Genomic DNA, 27221 nt, shown 5'->3' with positions numbered 1-27221 from the left:
AAAGAAGTATGACAGACTGGAGTTATTTCACATACTTGCATGTTGGCGGGTGTGACGACTAGTTGCTGCAGTGGAGCCAAGAATCCATTTTTCCCACAAAGCAAGACAACAGCCAGGTGAATGGCTACGTCTAGCATCACACGTCGGGCCCCGGAGGCCCTGGGACAAACCTCCAAGGGCCCAAGAGTGTTGGTGACCAAAGCTTGAGCAAAAGCTTTCTCCTCTGGATTGGTGAGGACTTTAGATGTGTGGATGTAATGTATTAGGGCGTCCAGCTGCTGTAGATTTGTATAAGAAAAAAAAAACAATAATGATACAAAAATAATTAGGACCGGGAATCAATTAAAAAGAATGACTAATGCATTGCTAATCTGGAAAAAATGAATCGTAATTCATTTTTTTTTTGTTACAGTATTTGACAGCCACTTATTATCTGCAAATAATCTCAATATGAAATCACATGCAAAATTATAGATTTAGAACGTATATTTTTAACCCTTTAAGGGCCTAAAACTCAGTTTTGTCTATTTTTTAATTTACTTCAGTATTTTGAACTTGAAAAACTACCTGCCTGCTTATTTGTTATCATTTTAATCAGCAAAACGGACCTATGAGACACACTAGACATAAAATAATGCAAAAATAGAAAATTCCATATAGAAAAATTTTGCTGTAGAAACCCCAAAAATGTTTAACTGTTTTTACAACACAGAATGAAATTTCTTGGTTAAATTAAAAAAAAATCCAACACGAATAAAATTTGCCAAAAAACTAATCAACATGTTTTTGAATGAAAATACAACAAAATCCAGGCTAAAGTTACAGATTTCTTTGGGCCACATATATTTCAGTTGAGGAACATCCCAGACCTCACAGCTCCATGATGTGATCTTATGTGGCTTCAGTCTCCCTGTGTGGATTCAGCTACCATGCAGCCCCAAAAAAATCTGAATTTCTCTCCTTAGAGCTCTGCTGTCTATTTGACGTTTTTCCTGGAATTCTGTCTTTTTTTTGCTTTTTTTTTCAGCTGTTTCATTTTTCCCCATAAATTTTATTTATTGTGCTTGTGAAAAATGATATAACTATTTTTTGGGGAGAAGTTTGATCCAGCTGGATTTCAGATCAGCTCGACTGGAAACTACACAGGTGGGGGTGTGTCTGTCCATTCTGAAATGCTCACCTCCCGCAACGTTGATGGGCGGGACTTTTGTGGAGAACCGCAGAATTTCCACAGTTTTTAGACAACTCTGGTGCTTGTCATGTCGGTCTCCATCCCAAAATAGAAAAATGATTGGTTTCCTCATTGGATTTCTAACAGCAGACAGCTCTGTTTCGCTCCGGCCCCATAGCGGGGGCATTACAGCCGTCAGCTTGACGTTCATTCTCTGCCTTATTTATTAAAATAAGATTGCTTTTATCCAAAAACTACAAATAAACGCCATATTATCACTTTAAATTATTAAAATCTTAATCAAAGAATGTAAAAATAAGCTTAAGTTTATTTAGATAGAGTTTTATTATGCTGCAGGGCAGAACACCTGAGGGGGTTAATATATATCGACACATTAATAATGATTTATTTATTGCATGGGTTAACAGGCCAATTCTCAAAGCCCTAAAAAACAAACTTTTTTATGTGTTGTGTTATATTTATTCTTCCGTTCTCTGGAGAGGCAGTAATTGTTATGATTCACTTACCTCAGGTTTAGGATGGAAGCTGGTATTGGTGTTTCTGTAGAGGGTGGTGATTTCTCTGTAGAGGGCCAATAGATAGTAAACTGTCTTCTGCTGTGGCGAACAATTGATCCCCTTAAAAAAAAAAGAAAGAAAGGATCAATGCACCAATATTAACAAGCATTCTCATTTGGATCACTGACATGAAAGAAAATGACCAAAAGAAAGAACTTTACCTCACAGGCCTCTTCCAGCCCTTCAACTTTGCCTTCCAGCATTACTTTGGCAGCAGCCTCTCTGATAGTTCGGTAGTCTTCACCGTACACGAGGTACTGGTCTATCTGAATGGCTTCTTCACTCTGGGTGTAATGGAAATCAGATTATTTAAATTCTGTCCAAACAAAATGAAAACAGTTGACCCTTGTTTCAAAATTGTCTTATTTTCTGTCTTGCTAAAAAAAAATACCAAGAAAGTTCATCCAATAGAAAAATAATCTTATTAAAAAAATCTCTTAGTGGTCAGATGCTTGTTTCCTAATGTAAGAATTCTTGGTATTTTTCTTGCCCAATTGGCTGTTTGGTTTTTTGTACTTCTGGGCAAACAAACCTTTAGCAGAACTTCCTCTGGGAAGAGCCAGCGCATCTGATCTTTCTTCTGGATTTTCTGCACAAACTCCACTCCATACTGGCTGGCGATCTTGCGGATTAAATACACACGATACCAGTCGTTTCCACTCTGGATACACAGCTTCATCATGCTGTCCAGGTAAGCTTCAGCTGCCCTTTGAGTCTCCTTCTGGAGGCCTAGTTTACATTAGATTTCATTAAGTGAGGACATTGTTGAGGTGAAAGAATAACGTGTTTTGACTTATGGAGACGATAAAGCAGCACTACATTACAAACCTTTGTTTCGCAGCTTTTCCATTATCAGATTTCCAGTTGTGTCCAGGTCCATGCGCACTCTAGCTAACTGCTGAAGGTACTCCACAGTTGCTTCTTTACCTGACTGACCATGGGACTGCAGGAAGTCAGTCAGGAAGGCCCTTTCGTCTTGCAGAATCACTTGCTTCTCTGCACTGGACCTGTCAAACATGGAATCCTAAAAACACAGACATTCTTAGAAATCATAAACAGCAAAGAACAGCCTTAACATAATTGTTATTCATATCATATCTACCTCCAGACAGTTGATGTACAGGCAGTACAGTTCAGTTTTATCGTTTTCGTCCAAAAGGTTGCTTTGCTCAACTTCAACGAGATGCTGCTGCAGATATTCTTTCACTTCATCAAAGCTTAAAAAGTAAAATTGAACATAATTTAAACTTCTACTAAACAAGAAAACTATATTTACAGATATTTACAGATGAATGACTTTAATGCATACCTGTACTTCAGCAACAGTTTGAGAACTACAGAGCGAACCACAGGATTTTTATCCACAGAATCATCAAACGGAGAGAGCATTTTGGTGTGAATTTGATTATTAGCTAAAATAAAACAGAAATGATATGATGTCATTGTGAGTTCTAGGACAAATTCACAGTTAGAAAATACTTTCCTATTACCTCTAAGCAAGGGAACTGTGTCGGTTTCCACCATGAGAAAGGAGAGCAAATGACAGATGACAGCTGAACAGGGTGGAGAGTTGTCCTTAAAGCACACGGTGGACACCAGGTCTATGAAGAAAGCGTTGCACTGCTTTCTGAACTGAGCATGCTGGGTAACGAGAACACTGGAAGAAAAGAAAAATGTGGAAAAACAACAGTGTGATGAATTAATAGAACTAAAATGTGAATTGATTTGCCATTAAATCTTGTTTACTTGTTCACTTATTTAATTTACGTTTGATTATCTTGTAGGAAATACGATAAATCTGGGAAACTTCACCTGCAATGATCAGTATTAGGTATTTATCTCTGAGTCACACTGGTTGAATTTTGAGATAAAGACATCCTGGATCAATTTTAGGTCAGTAAATCAGATCGTTCAAAATGAACAATATCAACCATCGTCAACCACAAATTATGATATGAATCAAATCGCTGTTTAAAAAAACTTCCTATGCAATATTCAATGGTTTTGTACAAAATGCAAGGACTTTAATGGGGAATAAAACAATTTTCTTTAAAGGCAGACTGTCAATTACCTTATCTCATCTGATGGAAGTAACTGGAAGTCATCCTTAATTTCTTCCGAGCAAAGGGGACAGAACATCTGACCAGGACTCAGCCACTGCTTGATGCAGGCGAGACAGTAGATGTGTTCACAGGGCAGGCGGAGAGGACTCTGAGGGTCTCCCATACACACGGGACAAATGGAGTGACCAAATCTGAATAAAAAACAAAAAAAGACCATAAATGAACTGAAGACTCCAAAATCACTTAAACATGACAGAGATTCTGATAATTTTTCAAATTAAAAATGTTTAAAAACTCGAAGCTCTAACAATCAAAAAGAAAAAAAAATAACAAAAATTTAAATTGATCTGACAAGAAAAGCCCTACTAAAATAAGTTTTAATGCGTCAGAACATTTTAAGATTTGGGTGTTTTAAAATTGAAAATGAGTACTAAATTTTGAAATAAATGATAAGACCTATTGAATGCATTCAGCCTAGTTTACTCAACATTAAGTTTAGTTATAGAAAAAGTGCAAAAAAAATGGAGTGAAATGTAGAATATTGCTGTAATTTACCTAAACAGCCTCTCCACAACTTCTTCTTTGCAGGTTTTCAACAAACGAATCACTGCCTCGAAGGCCTGCTGAGTTTTGAGGTCAGAATTTTCTTCCAGCATCTTCATGGGAAAAAAAACATTGAAAGAAAGAATTAGAAAGCAAGTAGTTTTATTTTATTTTTCTTCTAAATATCATGAATTTTAAGTTACAAGAAAGAATGCAGACAGACCTTTCCAAGTTTCCTTGTTTGCTCCAAAACTAAAGGTTTCAACTTTTCCTCCAGCTCTTCGATTCCCAGCAGCATGTGCTCCACGAATAAAGAGAGAGAAAAAACGCGATTCCATCTGGATCTACGAGATACAATCGAATTGTTGTTAAATGTTGTCCTTTTCTTGATCAAAAATATGCTAAGGTATACTTGACTTACTGGACTCTGGTCACGAATATCTTGCTCCTCTGTCCATAGTTTTTCACGCTTTCTTCTGCGCAGATCAACTCGATGGGAACCTGGACTTTCTTCACCTGCCTGAGCCAGGCTTGCCTTTGAGCGTCTGTGTCCAAAACATTCGGCTCTAGGTGCTCCAGACATGCAAACGCTGCATAAACATCAAGCATCTGTGAAACAGGAAAAAATGGACATAAAACAGATTAGAAGAGAAGAATTAAGACTATTTGCTCCACTTTAATTAAAACTTACCAGCTCATCATTATTTCTGGCAGCATGGTTTCCCAGGAGGTCCTCAGTCACCTTAGGTTCTATACAGGACATTCTTAAGAGGTTCTGCAGACGGCTTTTGAACTGGTGATAGGCAGCATGGACCCATGGGAGTGATAGCACTGTCTCTGTGTCATTAACCTGCAGCCGCAGCTCACTGACACAGCAGTTCAATGCACTGCAGAGAAGCTGTAGAAGCGTTTTCATCAGTTAGGATCTGCACATACAGCCAAATTCACAGAAATTGTATGAACTAAAACAACAACAAAAAGAGAACCTGCAGATCTTCAAGACGAGTTATGTTCATTGTGAGGAAAATGAAATCTTGAAGGTAGCGATGATAAAACTCCAACTGAGTATCTGGATCTGCTGCATTTATGTAGCGTCCCAGTGGGGTCTTCCTGAAGAACTTAATAAAGCCCTGCTGAGTTTGTCCTAACAAGACACAGATATCCAAGTTTGTAAATAAAACTAAAAGTATAGTAGACGATTGATCATTTTAGACTTTTACCTTCATGCTGTAGTGCATGGACCCAAAGTTCCTCCAGGTAATCTCTGATCCTCCAGCTGAAGGGCATGCTGCAGCCTGTGTTCTTGTTTTGGGCAATGTAGTTCTGTACAAGAATTGTTGTCGTCTCAGGTCTGCAAATGTAAAAACCGGTGTTTAGTTGTAAAATATGTAAGTTACAGTACCCATTCAAATAACACGAAAGCTAACACTTACCTGCGATCCACTGGTAGTTGTGACAGTTCCAGCAGTTTGTCGTCACTAAAGATATCCAACCAGAGCCTCTTCACGGACTCACAGCAGTTTGCATCAAGCAGGAGGTCCATGTTAAGATCACGGTCGATGACCGAAATGAGTTGTGCCAAGAGGGGAACAACCACAGCTTGAACCCGTTTCCATAGAGTTTGCCTGTTTCCAATAAAAAAAAAAGAAAATTGATTAATCATGAATTTTGGTAATGTCGAGTGTTGACAATTCATAAAGTCAACCACAACACCAAACCTCATAAAAGTGTCAAAAATAAGAAATATTAAACTGAATAAATATGTGTACAGAGCTTCTTTAAAACATAACATTCAAGACACAAAAGAAGTACGGCAAATACATAAAACTGTTCACTCCTATAAAACTATACTTTGTCAATAACTATAAATGTTATTTTAAACTTAAAAAAATCCCACATTTGTTGCACATTTATTAGATTGCCCTCTGGTTGATATTAGATGCAGAAATTGGAGCTTATAAATAACCAAGTTCACGTATGCAAAATAAGACTTCAGCAAGTTCTTTTCAAATAGTGTTGAAGTTGCAGAGGTCTCACTCTACTGCTGTCTATGTGAAAACATCCACTGGGAAAGATGTACATACCTGAAAGTTCCTCCTTCTTGCAAGGCATCGATGTTGGAGGCCTCCTTGAGGACCCAGTTGGTCTTGAAGTTTGACAGTGCATTCCCGTCATGATTCACCAACGCTGAGTGGAGACGCTTCTTCACGGTTTTCAAAAATTCGCCTAATAGGAGTTTGGATGTAGTTAGAAGTGCAGCAAATAGTAATCAGAAACATAAAAGTGAGAATTTTAGTGTAAAATCATCTTTACTTTTTATTTCATCGCCGTCACTCAACAATGTCAGAAGAATGGCAACTCTCTGAGTGCTACGAAAGCCGCTTTTCGCTTGGTCCCTCAGCATGCCGACCGCACTCTGCACGCAACTCCGAAGCAGAGCCGTCGTGTCCACGACATTGTCTGAAACCTGAAAGATACACAAGTTAGAGATAAAATGTGCCTAAATTAAAAATCAAGAGGAATAGCTTCACATCTACTATAAAGAGTTTTCCCATATTTAAACACAAAAATATTACGTGAAATACAAAGTCTATTCTTACACTTTGTGACGTGTCCATTAGCTCGGGTTCAGTTGACTCTTCATCCACTTCCATTGCTACAGAATGTATTGGGGTTAAATCCAATAAATAAATGTATTCTCTTCTGTAACAAATAATGGGTTTATGTTGATCTTTTATGTTACCTTCAGGCTGCAACATCTCTGTTTCAAACATCTGGCTGATTGGCATGCTTTGCAGAGTTTTGATGTCCGAAACAATGTCTTTTGACCGCCTGAGGTCATCGATGTGTACTGATCTCCAGGGGCCTGAGAAGATGAAAGAAAATGTATATATACTGCATATTTATATGTGTAAGTGTGTGTTTGTAGCAGTCTTACCTCCGTGAAAGCCAATGTAAGAAGTCCCTCCTTCTATTCTTGGTAGTCTTGTGATGAAATAGACAAAAACTTTGCTCCTCATGCTTTCTTGAGTTATCTTGTTGATTTCATTTATTGATGAATACCTGGAATATACAACAAATTTTAAAATGGCAAAAATCAAAGTGATAACAAGACAAAAAAAATATATATATGATGTATGTACTTTGCTGATGCAAGGAGGTTGGCACCCTGAGAAGCTTCGTTAAAATCACACTGAATGATGAGGATCTTGTTCTGTGTTCCAAGGCCACTGTCTCCATTCTCAGTGTTAAGGAAACTCCTAAGAATAAATAGAGTTTCTCATTATAGTCAGACTTTTTAAAATTTGAAAAAAGAAAATCACATCACATGTGTTCAGATAAAAATAATAGTAAAAAAACAATCTCATCTGTTACTCAAAGTTGAGTGTCAGGTGGTGATCACAAAAAAGGTACATTTCTATAAGAGCACAAACTGTTGATGTACTTTAAAGTAGGGATGTCCCGATCAGGTGACTCCGATTCAGAGTCATTTGATTTTGTGTATCTGCCGATACCGAGTCCCGATCCGATACTTTTATAAGACATTTAAAACATGAATAAATTGAAGAAACAGATTAGTGTTGTCCCTTATTTATATTTCATTAACCTCTTTTATCATTAAAAACTTAAATAAAACACTTCTGTGAAGTAGCTTTAATAAACAAGTAAAAATACAGCAAATATAAACTAGGTAAAAAAATACAATTTTCTTGTTACATAAGTGATAATTAGTCATGTGATAAAGTTTAGTGACTTTAACTTTAACATCTTTAGAGCTTTTGGACATTTTTGACCAAATGTGATTCCTGTCCTCATTTAAAATTCTTAAAAATAAATGATGACTTTGTTTTAGCATAAAATTTGATGAGTGTTCATGAATAGCTGATATCATTATTAGTTTTAATTTTTTAGTTTTATTTATTTATTTTTAAGATTATGTGCTTCTTTTTTAAGTTCTTAAGACATCACATTTTGGGTAGTTAATTAGGTAGGTAGTTAACTTTCTTAACTGTTATTTCTCTGTCAGATAACAGGCATATCAAAAGACAGCTCGGGTCCTAAGGAACTATATCATGGCGCTAGCATGTAGCAGTTAGCAGCTGCTGTTTAGCCATCTGTCTGCAGCATGAAGAGCTTCACATTAAAAAAAAAAAAAAACTGTATTTTTCTGTTGGAATGCCTTTAGAGGTTGTTGTTTGAGTTATGACAAACCAATAGAGACACTTGCTGTCAGTTTAAAGCGTTTTTAAAAGAGTTATTGGTCCCGGAAGTTAGCTTTCTAGCTAGCTTTGTTTATTCTGCTTGAGCTGTTGCCGTTTTCTGCTGCGTTTTCTGGTGATGACATTTGTGATCTTTTCATGACATGCAGACTTGGAGTGGTGATGAAATATAAAGCTCTGATCATAATGAGAATAAATGAAATATCCGATCCTGATCGGACAAAGGAGTCCGATTCCGACTGAGTCCCAAACCACATGATCGGCCCCGATTTCCGATCACGTGATCGGATCGGGACATCCCTACTTTAAAGGCTTGGTAAGTAATCAAAAATCATGTTCAAGAATAGTTCCCATGACCATTAACTGAAATGCAGCATGCATTTTTGGGCATAACTCAAATCATGAAGACACAAACCTGATCTTCTTTAAGAAGGAATGCTCTGTGTCAAACTGCTGGAGTGAAAGCAGCTCAACGCCATGCAGCCTTTTGGAAAGAGGTTCCAAGTCAAATGCAGTAAGTAGTCTGGAGAAGGTTGTCACCTGGAGTTCAAACGTAGATTTACAATTTGCGTTGAACTGTGTGATACATCTAAAACTGGTATGAAAATGTCATTTACCTCTGTGAAGAAGCAGCAGCAACGGCTTTCCTGTCTTGTGTGAGCAAGTATGTAGTCAGCTAAACAGCTGTTATTTTGCTCCTCAAAGTAGACTCTGGATAAGAGTTCACACTCTCCTTTTGGCAGGTCAACACAGTCCAACCGCACCACTGAGTCTGGTGTTGCACATTTGAGGATTATGAGTTTTGCCTTTTCAAGCAATCTCCTTTCAGAATCACAGACTTCCAAAACGTCCTTCTGCTCCTCCATTACTTGAAGAATCACTGAAGCACAGGTGTCTGAGTGGTAGCCAATAAAGACATCAGGTGGCTGATATCTATATGTTGCTGCACCATGCTGACTTTTCACAGTTGCAAAAAGATTCACCCATTTCTCCAGCTCTTTAACCATCCTCTTTTGCTCAGGTTTTAGGACAGTGTGGATGTCCAGGTAGTGCTTTTCCAGTCTGTTGATCAGAGGTATTGGAAATTGTTTGTAGACCACCTCTCTTTCCTCAATGACGATTAGTCTGAAGTCTTTGTGTACTCTGCACTTAACACGATGAGTTCCCAATCCAAGATCCACATATTTCTGCCCTCCCAAGCAGACATAATACTGATTGAGCGCATCATAAAGACTTTCATAGAGGTTTTGCAAGTTTAGAAGCACAACCGTTTGGCCTGTCTCCATGCAAATTTTGACTCTGTTGATGTTGCGACAGATCTGAGTATATTCCTGGTCCTTTGGGAAACTAGATCCAAAAATAATTTCTGGCTGATCACTTTCCGAGAAGAAAATCTGCTGCAGTATCTGTAGGGCTGCGTAGTTCTTCGTTAGCACCAGGAGATACCTGCATTCCTCTTCCTGTGCAACTGCTTGGATGTTGTCTCTCACAAACTCAAGAGTGTTGATGCTCTCTAGATCTGGTGTGATATTCAGTCTACTAGTGAAGACAGAGACTGCATCCACATCATCTTTGCCACTGAAGTTTCTCAACACTGCCTTTACTGTCTCCTCAGCTGTAGGTTTTCGTTGAGAGGCCTTAGCTACAGCAAAGATCATCTTGATCAAGCTGTAATAGTCACGGAGGCCAAAAAAACCTTTCCCTTGTTTGTGACAAATGTTCAAGTAGGCTATTGCAAAGGGCTTGAAGAAATCCTTGACTTTCTCCAAAATCCTCAGATCTGATGAGCATATACCCTTAGCACTCTCAATGAGTTCCTTCTCATCAGGGTCACCACGGGAAACAAATATGCCTCTGTTCATCTTTGCGGGGTCCAGTGCCCAATTAGAGATGCCAATGAATCCAACTTTTTTGTGCGGTAGTGGCTCATCATCAATGCAACCCTCCTCCAGCAAGGGATGAAGAGTTTTGAGTGGCATCTTTGGTGAGTCTTCAGCTAACCCAATCTCGTCAAGAACCACAACTGAAATGTACTCCTTTAGGTTTTTTCCTTCCTGAAAACGTCCACATTGCTTGAATGTGTTGATGATACCTTCAGGTGTTGAGTGAGGACTGCACTGGAAGGAGACCAAATGGACTTGTTTTAGTTTTTTGTAAAGCTCAGAATGAGCAGCTTGGCCCTGCATTGCATCTGCAACCAGTGTTTTAGACAGAGATTTGGAACTTCCAGGTTTTCCCACTAAGAAAAGTGGGATTCTCAACTCAATACAAAGAACCATCATGAAGACATTCTCCTTGAGAGCATTGTTTCTTGCAATTGTCTCCCCCATTGGCACACCATGTAAAAGCAAATCTTGCATGATGGAGATTTCTTGCAATATTTTTGCTGGAGTGTATGAATGTGGTAATTTTCTGCTGATTTTTTGTCTGTACTTGTCTTTGTTTTCAAGGCAGGCTTGGTAGCATACTCCTGTGGCCAAAACAAGAGACCAGAGAACAGGGTCTCTTTCTTCAAACTGTTCATGGTTCCCTTCACCATTTTGGTCAACTTCGTATTGCTGAAGCTCTAAAAAGAACATCCTGTGGTTCTCATAGAACCAGACAAAAGCCTGCATGCACCGCTCGACATCTCTGAGGCTTACAAAGCTGCATTCATCGTTTCTTGTTCGCATGTACTTCTGCGAAGCTGAGAGGACATTGGTGATGTACTCAAAGTACTTCTGATTGATCTCTTTGCCTTTTATCACTCTTTGCACAATCTGCTGGATGTATATTTTCTCTGTGTGATCATTTAGTTGTCCAAAGTCCCAGACCAGAGGGCACATGCTTGGTGGTAAAGCTTGGACTCTATACACAAGCTGACGTAGAGGGATAGAACCCAACTTTTCATCTGTCTCTTCGGCTCGAACTCTGTATCCAAGGCCTGCAGATTCCAACCTTTGGATCATCTCACCTGTGTGTTTTCTGTAAGGGTTGCAAGCAGCAATTATGTGTAATCCAGAGTTGGACATCAATTGTTCACCCTTTGCTGTCTTATCACAAAGTACCTCCTTGATACTGCTGATGGCCTCTGTAGTATTAGCTTCATCAAAGAAAAGAACAGAATTGAATCCAAAGTCTTGTTGGTTGATAGAAGCAATGTTCTCTGCTTCTATTACTTTGGCATAAATCATCTCGGAGGTTGTGCCTCCATGTACCTTCACCAGTTTCATGTTTTCGGTGCTCACTCCACCCTTTTGCAATTCACAAAGGAATTTTATGAGCCTCGTCTTTCCACACCCTGTTTCTCCCATGATTATGACTGGAATTCCGCATCTGAACCTCATGTGGATTGCTAGCATCTTCAGTATATTGTCTGTTGTGAGTTCATATGTTTCATCTGGGTCAAGAGGCCACTGAATGCCAAGAACATTACAGATTCGCTCTATTTTTTCCCATCTTGGAAGGGAATCAAAGTCAATGTTGAAGGGAACTCTTTGAAGCTTTAAGCCTTCATACAATTCTCTAGTCATGGCGTTTCTTTTGATCACTCTTTGAGAGGTGGGATCAATAGCATCAACTGAGTTCTGGTCATTGGGCTGAAGGTGAAAACCAATAAATGTCATTGAGTTATGGTCATCGTTGAAAAAAATGTATGGATGTGGTTCTGTTTCCCATCTTTTTCTGATCAGAAAAGGAGCCAGATCTTCATCTTTGACTCCATCTAGATTGACTTGCACCCTGCCAGGGCTTTGGTCGGAGACGCTGAGTGATGGAGTGGCAAAGTCTTTTGCCATCAAAATCATGAAGTCCACCACAAAAGTTTTGAATCCGCGGAGTGTATCTCCAGTAAAATCAGCATCACAGAAAACAGATGTCTCACAGTCTTTTAGCTGAAGATTGAGAAACCAAGCAAAGTTTCTCAGTTCTGCCCAGGATGGATCCATAATTCCACAAAACATGAGAAGCATCTGAAGACATTCCACATGGGATCCCTCAGGGCCTTGATAGGTGAAAACATCAAGATTGGCATGATTATGAAAGCGTGTTAGGTACTGGTATGGTCGCTGGAATGCTTCACTCCTGAACTCTTTTTCATCCATAAGTGGGTCATTGGGGTTCACAATGTTGGGGTCCTCTTGCTTTCGCATCTCCAACATCAACACCTCTTTGGGTGGTCGACAGAAAATATTTGGGAAAACGTCTATGAAGCTGCTGTTAACAGTAGTAGCCTAAGAAACAAAACAAGTGCAAAATTCACAAAATGGAAATTAGCAATTATGCCAAGTTTGGTATTGTATAAACTACCTGTCGAGTGGCATTTGTGACTGTATTTAGGATGGGCTCCAAAATCTCAATGACATAAAGCTGCTTGTCATTGCACCTCCACATCTTTCCCTCAGCATCCATTAGGTAGCGTAAAATTAGCAACTTGAAAAGGAACTCATGAAGGCCCTTCTGCACCTTTGAAAGGGAAAAAATACAAGGTGTTATCAAGATGCTAGGCAATTTAATTAAACTAGATCTATAAAACTTGTAACATGACCGGCATTGTCAGTTATAATAGCAATAAAATTGAAATATTTACTGATGATGTGACATCAAAGTGGAACATAGTGAGCTCTTTTGGTGCTGGGATGTTCAACAGATCTTGAAGAATGACAGTTTCATTGACTGCTGGTTCAGTCAAGCGTATGCATTTTAATGCTGATAACTTTTTTGCAGAGTGCTTCAGCTTTTCATACAGCCTTTTGATGTACAGAGATTTGCCTGTGAATAAAAGATAGCAGTTGTCAATTTATAATCGAAATAGTGCTCAAAAGGAAATTGATCCATTGAAATGAATTCATATACCCACCAACACCAGCCCTTTTGGACGAGATGACACCAACACAGAGTCTGTCTGTAAATACAGCTGCAGCGCTGGATTGGTCTGATGGAACAGCATAATGTTTCTGGAGGTACATCTGAAGATTTTGTAGAGGTTCCTGGGGTACCATATGCAGTTTGTACTGGCTAAAAGCTGATGGCAGGTATGCATGTTCTCTTTCTGAGCTGCAAATGATGACAAGCCTGTAGTCTTGTCTGCTCTGCATTTTCATTCGCTGAAAAAAATTCTCAACTTTGGAGCTCACGTCATAAGTTAGAAGATCCCCATACAGTAAAGAATAGATCTTCTGACCCCTGTAGCCTGGGCTGAGGCAACGTCTTAGGAATAGCTCTACATGTTCATATGGAGTTGAGGGGTTGCACAACAGGACTTCATCATAGGTTGGAAGTTCCTCATCTGCACTGCTCATATAAATGGAGATACAAGCAGTCAAGACTTCATCGTGAGGGCAAATAATGAGATTTGGATTTCCAGCAGCAAGGCCTTTGGGTAGCAGTCTGTTTGTGAAACTTTCCGGGATATCGACAGAAATGTCTTCTTCACTGTCACTTTCTTGAGAGTCCTCTTTGTTGGCCAGTATCTCCAGCAGTCTCCCAAGACTTTTGATGTCAAGTATGTTTGGGAGAAACTCCTTCATGTTTTTCATGTAAGCATTCCATATTTGATCAAATACTGCGAGGCCCCTTGCTTCTTTCACGTGACTTTCATTCATTTCATCCATGACTTCTGAAATTCCTATCTCAGGTCTAGGCACTGCAGTAAAGGTCTGAAACTCAATGTCGTCATTTTGCTCATGTGATTTGGTCAGGATTTCATATTGAAGGTCATGCCAGACCTGCCTTAAGTCTAAAGATGTGCAGTTTGGTTTGATAAAAGAAAGCATCATTAGACATTGGTTTTCTACATTGGTTACATTTTGCTGACTGAGCTGTTTGCAGAGATAGACTATCTGTTCAGCTGTATAGTAGTTAAGATAGTAGTGATGGGACCTCTGCTTGTCTACAAAATTCATCCAATACTCAAGGCATTTCTCCATTTTTCTGCAGAGATCAGGAAGCTGTTCTTCAACGCTGCCTTCAACAATGACACTGCGCGCTTTGTGCAAGTTGAAATCCATGATAATGCTCGGTTCGTGGCCTCTCACACAGCAGTTTATGTTTACTTCCCAGTTTCTGAACAGAGGATTTCCAGCAGTGTAAAGGGCAATAAAGGCCTCAGCTAGTCTCTGAACACTGGCAAAAACCTGAAAACACAAATATACCAACACTGAGAAAGAATTATATTTTTTGGAAAAAAAAAGGAACACATTTTCTGCCTATATAAAGCCTAAGTCATTTACAACTGGTCGATCTTTTCCGATGAAAGTTCCTTAGAGGATTTTAGACATTTATGGCAAACTTAAGATACCTGAAAGTAATATGAAGTGCACCATTTAATTGTATAAATGTCTTAACCATTTGATATTACCATAACTCTTCAACGCAAGTTTACGCAAGAACTTAAATTCCATTGGATTCTAAAGCTCAGAAACACAGGTTTGCACAGATATGCAACACCTATACCAGCTGATTCTGACACTTAATTCTTGTTTTAATTATACAAACAGCTGAAGATCCAAGATTGTTCAGAGAGCTGAACTAGCACCAACTTTCTAAACTACCAGAGCAGTCCCCATTGCTGGAGACAGCTCTTGTGTTAAAAGGTCACCATCTCCCATTTTTAAAAAGTCATTCTCATATATTTTAAACAGATAAATATGTTTCATTGTGAGTCATTTTGCATAAATTAAACAGTTCATATATTTTGAATCAAAATGCAGTTACATCATCAACAAAGAGCTGTACATAACAAAAGGGTATCTGAATGTCTGGAACATTTACCTCAGCAAAACGATCAACTTCATTTTGCCCTTGGTCTCCTTTGCCAGACATGAGCATGAGTTTGTTCTGAAGTTCCCTGAGGTCCTCAAGAGAGTAATTGCGCATCTGGTGACCATCTTCATGATCCTCTGGAATCTGTAGCTTTAGGGCTGTGTCTAGACTCAACTGTATATGTAAACAAAAAAGAACTTGTATTACATTTGTTTTCCAAAAGAAAATTAGCTCTAAATTACATAGAAAAGGGACAGTAATGTTTATTATTTACCTTTTTTGTTCTTTGCCCATTTATCAGGTAGATACCCTTCTGGTTAATAGCTGATGCTAACGACAGAGAGGATAACTCTACTGACCCGTGACTGTCTTTAACAGTCTTTAACCACTCAAGATGGCGTGCACTGTCACACTGAAACAGATAAAACAAATACAGATTTTTAATTCTTTATATATATTAGATAATAAGGAAAAACCTGCACAAAGACGTGTTAACAATCAAAACAATATGCAATCATTCTCCAGTTGAAGTCATATAAAAAAATCAGAACAGAGTAATGTATTTCTTTGAACTAAAACAAAGTCTAAAGACTTTGCATTAATTCCAAGAAATGCTGCCAACACAGTTCTTATATTTATGGAGTGACCCATACCAGTTTTTTGGGCAAGTTTTTGTCATTCTCAAAAGCTTTCCAGAGCTTCTTCAACACTTCCTTAAATGCGTGAAAGTTAGAGTCTGGTTTGAGCTCATAAAGCAGAGAGGAGTAGCCAAGGACGGCATCATGGAAACAAGCAACTCGATCCACATCCATGTCATTCTCCCCCGCAGAGATGGACGCCAGGTCAACAAACACCTTCAACTCATTGATATCTAAAAAGTATTAAAACATCAATTATCAAAAAAAATCGACTGTAGTTAACAAATATTTTAATAAGATAAATAGATATACGAACCTTCAAGAGCATCCTTCACCCATTTCACAAAGCGTCCTCTGAGGTGCAGTTCTTGTAAACATTTTAAACGAGGCTCTGTAATGTCCACCAGAACCATTTTCGCTTGCATCAAGTCATTATCAATGCGACTTAGAGGCTCTCTTTGAAAGTCTGCGTGAAGCTGTAAAGGAGAAAAATACATGTTATGGTTTGCTTTCACCAAATGAGTTAGTATTGAAGTTTTTCACATTTATTCCTCTTCAGAAGTGACCACTTACAATGTTTGTCAGTGTTTCCAAGACTCTAAAATCCCCTTGAAGACCAAGTGTCTCTTTGACCTTCATGATAACCTGAGCTGAGGCCACAGCTAGATGGAGTTCATGGTATTGAAAAATCTGCTCAACCCTGCTGTCAATCCACTGTGTGTCACCAGCTTTGTCCACTCTGGACATGACTCTCAGTTCCTCAGAGAGATCGTTGTGCTTCCCTTTGTAGGCACCAAAAAGCTGGTTGACTTCTTCAAGAGTTATGCTGCAGTTCTTCAGGGAGGCGTGGATGGTTCTGTATTCATCAATAGAAGGTTTAAAAATGTCATCGTATATAACATCAGCTGTTGCCGTTGTGTCTTCCATTTCATCTTCATCGGGGTCGTCTTCCCCTTTGTTATCATCTGCCAGGATCTTGGCATATTTTTCCCAAAGCATTTGGAAAGTATAACTCTCTTGAACCGTGTGAAGCTCCTCTGCCATCTCTCGGATTTCATCGTTCAGTTCAAAGTAAGTGACAATGCCGGTGGTCATGTCAGTGTCTGGTTCATCAAAATGGTGAACTACCATGAAACCGTTTAGGGGCATTGTCTCAATGTTGATCTGTACTTTTGCCTCCAGGTCAACAACATCAACTGTGATGGAAAATTGAAGAGGGAAATTGTTATATTGCAACAATAAATCAGCTCAGAAGTGCACTCTCATGTCTGTTATACCTGGCATGTGGTCCTCAAGTTTGCGGCTCATATCTAAGAGGACATCCACAAGCTTCTTCTCATAGTGTACAGCTTTCACTTCTCTTTGCCTGTGGTCCAAAAGCCTGTTCATTTTGGCAGTGTTCCGGTACTGTCCACTCTCAGAAAGGCAGTCTGTTCGTATATAACATAGGAAAAATACATGGATTTTATTAATAACAGACACATTTCCTGTCTATGAACTAAAGTTCCAGAAAATATTATTACCAATCTTCTGCAGTTCTAAGAAGGCCTTTCGCCTCTGTAGGATGATGCTCAGCAGATTGATTTTGATGTCTCCTTGAACCAGTTTTTGGTTCATGGCTGTAAATGCTGAAATGGCCTGAATAATTCTCTCTTTGGCATCGTCAGACAGTTTTTCAAACAGCTTCTCTTCCTTTCCTATAAATAGATGAAATAATTTAGTTTTTTTTCAGAATCTGTGAGAGAAATATACTCAAAAATGTTTCAATATGAGCAGATGTGTTTGGTTGGTTTCATACCTTTAAAACCAACAAAAATGAATTACTTAAAACATGCAAATGTTTGTATATATTGTATTAACTGTATATTATTACCATGCAGTTGGAAAATATCTTTGGCTGCAGTCCAGGAGAGGAGGTGTCGAAGAACAACTTCTTCATCTTCCTGATACTGCCCATGACTGTTTCTTGGCCAGGACTTTTCAATAATGGTTGAGATGAGCTTCCAAAATTTCCAAGTAAAGGTGAAGCTTTCAAACAGCTTGATTTCAGACTTGGTCTGCAAATGTAAAATAAAAGGAAACCTATTACACTTATTTTAGTTCATTAAAATTGCAGCTGTTGCACTGATGCCACTAGCAAACTGTTAGCAAATGTTTAATAGTATGGTTACTTAAAAATAAAGAAAACCACATGACTAAATTTATACTAGTATGTTTTAATGTTACAAAAGTTAAGAGACTTTACCTGGCATAAAGTCGTCACAGCCTCAAGAGCACATTTTTCCACAATGCAAGCAACATGTGGATTAGAGCCACCAAGTTCTTCAATGTTTTTACAGTAGAATTGTACTTGATCTTCAGGGGATTCCTAAAACCATGCCAAGAAATAAGAAACAGTATGCTTTCAAAACAACTTTTATGTGTTTTACAAGTTTTCAGAATTGTATCACCTATTATTAAATTCTAAAAATGTCAATACATGGTAACTGTTATGGTTGCCGGTACAAAAAGCTTTTGTGAGTAAGATATGCGTAAAATAGGACAAAAACTATTTGTTTTAATTATTTCAAAATTTACATGAACAAGTGTTTTTCTTATTAAAATTGGAAAAACAGTAACTTCTGGGGGTTACCAGTTAAAATTAAGCTTTTCTTTTAGAAGGGGGGCCTTCCATTTTCAGTCACAGACTGTGTCTTTTCTTGCCGCTTACCTGTTTGTACTTGCCCTCAAAATCTAGAGAAAATTTCTGTCTCCACTCTGCAGTCCAATCTTCATTTGTGAAGCTGATGGAAATCACGTTATTCCACAACTGTGAACACATATTAAGTGATTAAAAACAACAGCTTACTCTCAAATTACTTTAGGTAGCAATATTTGTTTGTGGTTCGTATCTAAAAACAACTCACTTCAAAGTCAGCTTTCTTCTCTTGAAAAAAGTATGACAAAATCCTTCTGTGAAAACTTGGTTTGAAAGACTGGCTCATCCAAGTTCTCATCAAGCCCATTGCCTGAGTGATCATCTCTTTTGTAAAATTTTGGACCCCGGGATCATTTTCTTGAGCCTAAGGGTCATAAATTATTTGAGTACCTTTAAAATTTACGAGTTTTCAAAGACCGGCAAAGTTTGTGATTTATGGACACCACTTTTTTATTTGTATATAAAGTACCTCCAGCTTGTTACACTGCAAAAAATTAGCCACTGATGCCACTAGATTCATGCATGCCAGAGGAACATCAGGAAAGTCATTAAGAGATGATCCCAGCTTGACCCCTTTGCAGGTCTTCTCCAACAGTTTCACTGCCATCCCCAGACACTGCCTTCTGTAGGTATCTGTAAAGTAACTATGATACAAAAAATAATTACATATACATATAATAATATATATTAAGATTGTATCATTTAAAAAAGCATTTTTTAGTTTCTTTATTTCTGGCTGTGGCAACAAATGAAAGACATACGAGAAGTTTATCTGCAAAGTGAGTGCAGTTTAAGAGAGAATTATCTGCAATGCATGAAGTCTTGTATGCTAACCAGATACCTTAGTCACATGCACCCATATGGGGTTGACCTGTATAAGTGCTTTGGGTTTTTGGGTTGTCTGGGTCCAAGAAGGATCGTGGACAGGTGCAGCCACATCTTAAAGGAAGCTCAATTGTGCCTTAAGCTACGGAAACACCAGTCATGTAACCTGCTTTCTTGAACTTGTATTTAGCACATGGTTGTTTACATTGGATCTTTGTTACGACCCCTGGTCGTGTGTGTTTTGTGTGTGTGTGCCTTGTTTGTTTTTATCTGTTTCACCATGCAGCTCCTGCACAAGTCCAGCTCCTCCACTGCTGCTGACTCCGCCCCCTTCCTGCAGAGCTGATTGAGGCACCCTCCCAGCCAATCCCTGAGCTGGAAGGGAAGCTTAAAAGAAGCCAGGAAGCTCTGCTCCAGTGGCGGCTGAATTCCTGAGTGGGGAATTTGTTTCTCAGCCTGCCCCTGCTGTCTGCCTGGCCCAAGCCTACTAGCTCCTGGTTTCCCCCTCTTTAGTTTGTTGTATTTGTTAATTTTGCTCTGGTGGTTTCTTTGCTTTGGAGTGATACTTATGTTTGACTGTTTGGTTTTGCTGTGAAGCCTGAGAACCTAAGTTGCTATTAGTATTCATTCATTTGGCTTTTGTGGTTTGTTTTATCTTATGTTTTGACACCTGTCACTCCATTAAACACTGTCTCATTCTTATCCCTGCCCGGTTATTTACTTATTTTCTTTATGTTACACATTTCTTCCTCCTCCCCAAGGAGGGACGTAACAATCTTGTACTTTTACTTTTTTTCATGTTAACTAGCGCGTGCCTGTTACCTACGATTTGAAGAGGCTTGGTGCAAAATGTCAAGATGGTGAAAATCTCGTAATTCTTGCTCCATGCTTTTTCTGTCACAGCTCTATTCCAATATACTGTATGACTGACTTGGTGTCATATATTTCCAGCCGGGAGCAAAAGGCAATTATCAACTTCAACTTCATGATCAATTTTCAAACAGTTGGGACTTCAATCAATTAAAAGGAATGTCATTCATATGTCAATACCAAATATGAGTCCCTGACTGATCAAAATTCTACCTGGTTTAGCTATCAACACTGGTTCAATGGCCACGTTTAGTATGTAGAGCCCCTAAATGGTTGTAGAAACTTGCATAGTACACGCAAACATGAGAGTTTTGAACACAGAAGCCTGAAACGCGACTTTACGGCTGATCAGATAGACCAGAGGTGTCGGAATCCAGGCCTGGAGGGCCGGTGTCCTACATGTTTTCCAACCAACCTTCCTTTGAAGCTCCTTATTGGCCAAACACACCTGATCCAGGTAATCAGCATCAGATGAGGCAGGATTTCTGGAAAACCAGTAGGACGTCGGCCCTCGAGGACTTGAGTTTGACACCCCTGCGATAGACTCTTCATTGGAAGTGGCTCCTTGATATTGCCAAGGGTGGTGTGAACGTAGCTTTACAGTTCCCCTTAAGCTTGTGTGGGCACCTCAATCATACAATCATTGTGCGTGTGGAAAGTGTATTGTGAAGTATTTGTAAGGATAATTAAAGTAACATGCACTTATAACGTATGTGTGATGCTTTCGTATGGTACCCTTACGCCACACTCTAGCCATTAGTAAGGTGTTCCTACCTTTACTGGTCACGCAAATGCTAAACAAGCAGGGAGTGCAGGTCATATACAAGTGCCTTTAGGATGCCCAAATAACATACACTGATTAATTTTCTAATTTGTAACAATGAGGCTGCTAGCACGAGGCATGTAAGAAGCACAAATTTATCACTTGAACAGCATTACTTGTGCAGTATGCATATTTAAGGGGGCCGATGAAACAAATTAAAAATCTGTACAAAATGGCTGTGTCTCAGCTAATTCCCCCTTTCATGTTGTGCAACTGTTCACCAAGACCTATGACCTGCAGCATGCCAGTAGAAAAAATGCACATTGATATTTTCACGCAATGGAAACATCAAATGTTTTGTGCGTGCCACCTGGGTACCCAGTACAGGTTTGCCCAATTTTTGGGCCTGCAGACAACCGGTATCCACAATCCTAAGGGATTGTAAAGTCTAGAAATCTACACGATTTAAACCCACCGTAGCTTTAAATTGAACACAAACTATATTTTTGACAATATTCAACAGTACCAACATTTGTTTTTTCTTATATCAACATATTGTATGCAACTTTATTCATATTCCGATCCAAGTTTGTGGAAACGCATGTATTAGAAACATTTTTGCACCCCCTGCGGATAATCTTAAACAGTAATCTTAAACTGAAATTACTTCAGGCACAAATTTATGTGGAAATACGTTTTTTGATTTAAACATTGAGTGCATATTTACCTGTATTTTTCCTCAATGAGATTTTGTTGAATATGACTGAGGATTTTTGTCGCTGCCTAAAAAGAAAAGACAGACAGAAACAGCGCTACTATACTCAAAAGTGCAGCTAATTTTTGCAATGTGATTAATAACAAAATTGCGATCATCTTCATGATGCGTATTCAAGATGAACTCACTTCAAAATTGCTGACAGTGATCTCCTGAGGAACTTTGTGTGTGACAACAAGAAGAATGTCCAGAAGCTCGGGGTTCATTTCCTTTGTGTACTCCATCAGCTTATCGAATGACATCAGATACAAGCAGGATCGAATCAAAATGGAGTCCACCTCCATCAAGTGACTGTGGTCTTTCATCATTTTGATGACCGCTCTGAAAACAGTGCATGCCCAAAGTGTTCAAATTACACTGGAAATTTTATATGGTGGAATATGACACGTAACAAAAGACTCAAACCTGGTTTCTTGGCTGTTCAGTGTTGTGTTGGTCATTTCTAGTTCCTGGAGTCCAGCCCAAGCCAAACCATACTTTGTATTTGAGATTTGTACTTCAAAGGGCTTGATGCTGCCTTTGACAAGGTGCAAAAGTGGTAGTACCAAAATCCACCGAGGCATTCCTGTTCTCTTTACGTCCTTGATTAGGTCTACCAACGTTCGTGGTAAACTGAAGCAAAATAAATAAATAAAATACCATTGGGGAAAAATCAAAATACACAATAAACTATTAACTTTCTCTAAAGGAAATGAACAAAAACATTTTTCCAACCTGTGCAGAACAGAAACGATGGTCTGAGAGAAGTCTGTCCAGTACTCATGAAATGCATCCTTCTCTTTTCTGGGTAAGCAAAGAGCAGAACAGAGCCGATAGAGCTCGCCGTTATCAAGTCTGATTTTAAACTGTCTACATACATAAAGCACGATCACAGCAGCTTTCAGGGGGTCTCGAATGCAACAGTTTTCCATATGTTTATCCCTCAACTGAGGTGCCACCTTTTCCAACATGAACTCCCTCAGCAACCTCCTCACCTAAAATTAGAATTGAGAGATTATTTTATGTTTTTCAAAACTGAGATCAGAATTAAACATAATTTTTGTTTCTCTTTTATTTTGCATATGAATACAAATTCTTAACTTACGTTATCTTCCCCGAATTCCAAGGAGGTCCATTTCTTTTCTTTCTCCTCAAAAACAAAGGGGTTCCCATAAACCTGGAAGAACTGGTTGAGCTGAATCTGAAAACTTCTCAGATTTGTTGCACTCCAACTACTAAGAAGATCAAATATGGTCTCCAACATAATATCTCCTGCAATCATTCTGCCTTGAATGAGATCTTTTCTTTGTTCAGAAAAAAATGTTTCCTTCAGGCGTGCAATTATCCCCTTGGATGGTTGAGCACAAATGATGTCATCATACTGATGCCAGTCCCCTTTAAAAATAAAAAAAATAAATTTCAGCACAAGTAAAGATCCCTGGAACTCAAAAGCAAAATTCCTAACAGTACTATGATCACATTTTAAAATGATTGGTTATATTTACCATCAGCAGTGAGGAGTTGAGGTTTCACAAACAAACATCTGTTGGTGTGATGCTTGGAAGAATCTGGTTTGTATATAAACTCAAACTCGTAGTCCTTCTTTTTATGCCTGTACACCACATATTTGTACGGAATGGACTCAGAGACCACTTCAGACTTTTTAGCTGGCAAGGCGCCTTCCACCAAGAACCCATGTTCTCCAAAATCCCTGCAAAAATATTTTAAACAGTTTAAAAAAAGTTTATATTTAAAGATTATTTGCTAAGAACAGGATAGTTTAACAACCAAGCAAAATTAAAGATTTTCCACTCTTATAATCTTGACAGGTCACAGCTGATACAAAGTAACAGTTATAAAGACAGAATTTAAGATGTAAATAACTAATCCAATTTAATGCCATTTTTGTAAAGAAAAAACATTTACAAAATAATTTTCTTCAGTATATTTATCTATTGTTCTTCGTGTTTGGTCTATTAATGGATAATTACCTGCTTACAAACAGTTCAACAACATTGTCCTCCCACGACCCAAGGGGCGGCCCTGCTTTGATTAAAATGCGATCTTTATCTGGATCAAATTTGAAGTCCTTTGAGAGAATAGCGTGGAAGTAAATGTTGACCCTTTCTTCTGCAGCAACAATCTTGTTCTTGGTCAGTCTAAAGAGTGAAAACAAAAAGAAGAGAAGTGTTAAACGTGACAAAAAGCTTAGGAAAGGAAAAAAAACCTTTAAAACGAGAAGAAATTACATTGTTGGGGGTGGAGCTTTCCCCTTAGTGCTGTTTTCCTCGCCATCCTCTTCACATTCTTCTTCATCATCTGAGGATATTTGAAGGAGTCCAGCCTCCTCAACCATTTTCTCTGGGTCCACACTGGAGCCTACACTGGCAGGCTGCAATAAAAGAAAAAAAAGTTTGTTCATTTCTTTTGTATACAGGGTTGTTTTAAATGTATTACAGGAGCTACCTTTGATGCAGATTCACCATGCTGCTTATTTTTTCCTTTTTGTTTGCCTTGATTTTTATCCTGATTTTGATCCTTCTGCTTTTGATTCTCTTGATGTTTCTTCTTCTGTTCTTGATAATCCTGATTTTCTTCCTTCGTTTCTTGATCGTCCTGATTTTTTTCCTTCTGGTTTAGAGGATCCTGATTTTTTCCATTTTGTTTGCCTTGATTTTTATCCTTATTTTGATTCTTCTGCTTTTGATTCTCTTGATGTTTCTTCTTCTGTTCTTGATCCTCCTGATTTTCTTCCTTCTGTTCTTGATTGTTCTGATTTTTTTCCTTCTGGTTTAGAGGATCCTGATTTTTTTCCTTGTTTTCCTTTTCCTTGAGATGCTTTCCTTTCTGCTGATGATCATTGATATTTATCCCCTTTTCTTTGGAATGCCCGGATTGTTTTCCCTTAGGATTGGCAGACTGAACCACTGCAGACTGCGTGGTCATGACTGTTTCCTGCTTATTTTTTGATTTTTTCCCAGCAGGTTTTTGATCTTCATCTGTGGCAGTCTCTGTTGCCTTATCCCCATTGCCTTTAGGAGTTTTGTTGTCTGGAGGTTCAACTGGTTTAGTTTCAAGTGTCTGATTATTATCCTCTTTCTCTTCACTGATCTCTCCCTCTTTAGGTTTATCTCTGTCTTCCTGACATTCCATCTCTGTAGATCCATCAGCTTCACCAGGAGACCTCTGAATGAGTTTTGTGTCTTCAGAGGAGGGGCCGGCGTTGTTAGCAGCTAATGAGCGAGGTAGGTCCTCCGGTGGCGAGCAGTCCTGGAGTGAATCCGCCACTTCCTCTTTTGCATCGTCAGAGTCATCAGAAGAGTCTCCTCCATCGTCCATCCTCTTCTCTTGATTGTCTTCTAGAGATGTAAGTGAGTCAAACGTTTGTTCTTGGTCTGACGACATGCTGCCATCTTTTTTTTTCTTGCTTCTCTTCCTCTTTTTTTTCTGTGGAAACAAAAAATGAAAAGTTATTTTTTTTTCAAAGTTTTAACAATTCATCCATATTTGCATCATGAACCATCCAGACTACAGGTTTTACTGCTCTTGGTTATGTTTGCTATAAATAAAATCTGCCGTTTGAACACACCCACGGTTTTACATGCAATATGCAAAGCGGAGTGTCCAAATGCAAACTTCAAGCGAACAAAGAAGATAAATTCTCTAAAAGAGCACTCCTTAGCCCCCGGGCCTTGGACCGGTACCGGTCCATGGGACAGTTGGTACCGAGCCACAATGAAAAACAACACAAACTACATTTATTCCTTTTTATTCATAATAATCAATTTTTGACGTTTTATTTTGGCAAACTACTGGGCTCTTCCAACCTGTTCCAAATCATTCTTGAAGCTTGCCAAATGTTTTCTTAAAGCGGCTAAGCCGACCGCTAAATTAAATACCCCAATTTAGAAAAGTTAACAAAAAAAAAAGTGTATTTGAAAGGATTACTTTTGCAGAAAAAGACAAAGAACATTTCACTTAAAGGAAAAAAGAAAGTTGCATTTAAATGGCATATTTCAAATATGAATTTAATGAGACAGTTGTTTCTATTCACTATACTAATAATAATAATGCATAATATTTATCAACTGGCTGACTAAAGTTACAAGAATGCTGCTAATAAAGTTGCTCAAGCGGTGAATTCATCTTTATGATTATATTTAGAAAATACCAGTTTTAGAGACCCGTTTGTTTTCTTCATTTTACATTTGCATCCCACTTTAAAAGTCGGATGAGGTAAAATGTTTGCGTCTGATTTTGCGTCTTCCACTTTGACAAGTTAAGGGAAACTAGAAGCCAAAAAAAAAAAAAAAATTTAAACACTCACTTTAGGCTTTTACAGGCCGGTCTGGGAAAATATTGTCCGATATTAAATCGGTTCATGGTCTAAAAAAGGTCGAGGGTCACTGATCTAAAACATCCCCAGTTCTCTCAACAACCTCTGGCAGTCAAAACTAACCTTTTTCTTTGGGATGGGCTGTTCATCATTTGGTCGTTTTGGAGACTTCTTGGCCTCATCCGTTATTGGAGTTTCACTTTGAGTTACCAGTGGGTGAGGCCGGTTGTCTGTGACTGTATTAAAGAAATATCAGGAAGAACAGTTTTCCCATAATATTGTTTTTTCTTCAGGCAACGACTTATTTTTTAAAATAGTTATAGATATTATTTCAGCACTTATAATGTGTTTATGAATTTGTTTACTCACCCTGTGCAGTGGCAGGTTGGGTAGAAAGCTTGAAGCCACAGTTACTGCAGAACTTGGCCTGCTTCTCCACAATAGTGTGGCCACAACCCGAGCACTTCATCCTCGAGCCTCGGAGATCTTTATAAAAGACACTAATTTTTATTCAACTTCCATCACTTTCGCTTTCATTTTACCAGAAGTGCTCTCATTATTCCGTAATCGAGTCTGCAAAGCTGTGCAATAACATGACTTAGATTTGGACTTTGAACAGCCTTGCCCAACAATTAGGCTTGCAAACAGTTTAATTCCGGGTGGAACCAGAAATAATGTGTGGAAATAGTGTCTGGTGCTCCTTCTGCCAAGTAGTTTTCAGTCCTACAGGGCAAAGTGAATGGAAACAAATACATACAAATGGATTATGCCTGAATATCCTAAAATAAAATAAAAAACTCACTTTAAAAACTATTTTAAAGGGAGCAATTCAACAAAAAACTAAACTGTTTAATCATATTTTACTTTTAATTTTTTTTAAATGCAGTATAATGAGCACTGGACTACATGATGCAAAGTTAGAATTATTATTATTTTTATTTGTAGATGTACATAGGAGCTGTGCTTTAATTATAGATAAAAATAAACCTTTATTCATGACATAGTGAGAAATGTTATTCAT

General features: G+C 38.5%; 1 protein-coding gene across 1 annotated transcript in view; it reads right to left on the bottom strand.

Moving 5' to 3' along the window:
- Positions 1-27221, bottom strand: part of rnf213a (ring finger protein 213a) — a 34596-nt gene that overhangs the window by 6227 nt on the left and 1148 nt on the right. The window contains exons 2-51 of the mRNA XM_024271568.2: positions 26570-26686; positions 26324-26436; positions 24331-25311; positions 24114-24256; positions 23856-24023; positions 23370-23575; positions 22970-23259; positions 22600-22859; positions 22291-22497; positions 22014-22206; positions 21838-21893; positions 19122-19296; positions 18861-19016; positions 18665-18763; positions 18200-18322; positions 17828-18011; positions 17478-17651; positions 17232-17384; positions 16528-17150; positions 16271-16430; positions 15970-16187; positions 15591-15728; positions 15326-15490; positions 13413-14688; positions 13143-13324; positions 12863-13018; positions 9193-12786; positions 8991-9115; positions 7499-7615; positions 7294-7418; positions 7099-7221; positions 6956-7011; positions 6669-6822; positions 6440-6581; positions 5789-5980; positions 5576-5706; positions 5342-5499; positions 5047-5253; positions 4777-4964; positions 4579-4699; positions 4368-4468; positions 3821-4003; positions 3240-3406; positions 3059-3161; positions 2852-2966; positions 2578-2773; positions 2282-2478; positions 1911-2033; positions 1699-1809; positions 36-278 (exon numbers count right to left, since the gene is read on the bottom strand). Coding sequence (XP_024127336.1) covers positions 36-278; positions 1699-1809; positions 1911-2033; positions 2282-2478; positions 2578-2773; positions 2852-2966; positions 3059-3161; positions 3240-3406; positions 3821-4003; positions 4368-4468; positions 4579-4699; positions 4777-4964; positions 5047-5253; positions 5342-5499; positions 5576-5706; positions 5789-5980; positions 6440-6581; positions 6669-6822; positions 6956-7011; positions 7099-7221; positions 7294-7418; positions 7499-7615; positions 8991-9115; positions 9193-12786; positions 12863-13018; positions 13143-13324; positions 13413-14688; positions 15326-15490; positions 15591-15728; positions 15970-16187; positions 16271-16430; positions 16528-17150; positions 17232-17384; positions 17478-17651; positions 17828-18011; positions 18200-18322; positions 18665-18763; positions 18861-19016; positions 19122-19296; positions 21838-21893; positions 22014-22206; positions 22291-22497; positions 22600-22859; positions 22970-23259; positions 23370-23575; positions 23856-24023; positions 24114-24256; positions 24331-25311; positions 26324-26436; positions 26570-26669 — 13671 coding nt within the window. The 5' untranslated portion in view covers positions 26670-26686. The remainder of the gene's footprint in view (positions 1-35; positions 279-1698; positions 1810-1910; positions 2034-2281; positions 2479-2577; positions 2774-2851; positions 2967-3058; positions 3162-3239; positions 3407-3820; positions 4004-4367; positions 4469-4578; positions 4700-4776; positions 4965-5046; positions 5254-5341; positions 5500-5575; positions 5707-5788; positions 5981-6439; positions 6582-6668; positions 6823-6955; positions 7012-7098; positions 7222-7293; positions 7419-7498; positions 7616-8990; positions 9116-9192; positions 12787-12862; positions 13019-13142; positions 13325-13412; positions 14689-15325; positions 15491-15590; positions 15729-15969; positions 16188-16270; positions 16431-16527; positions 17151-17231; positions 17385-17477; positions 17652-17827; positions 18012-18199; positions 18323-18664; positions 18764-18860; positions 19017-19121; positions 19297-21837; positions 21894-22013; positions 22207-22290; positions 22498-22599; positions 22860-22969; positions 23260-23369; positions 23576-23855; positions 24024-24113; positions 24257-24330; positions 25312-26323; positions 26437-26569; positions 26687-27221) is intronic.

The sequence above is a fragment of the Oryzias melastigma genome, linkage group LG8 (assembly GCF_002922805.2).
Source record: "Oryzias melastigma strain HK-1 linkage group LG8, ASM292280v2, whole genome shotgun sequence".
NCBI classification, from domain to species: Eukaryota; Metazoa; Chordata; class Actinopteri; order Beloniformes; family Adrianichthyidae; genus Oryzias; species Oryzias melastigma.
The sequence above is the reverse complement of the archived record's forward strand: the minus strand, read 5'-3'. Positions and strand labels throughout refer to the sequence as shown.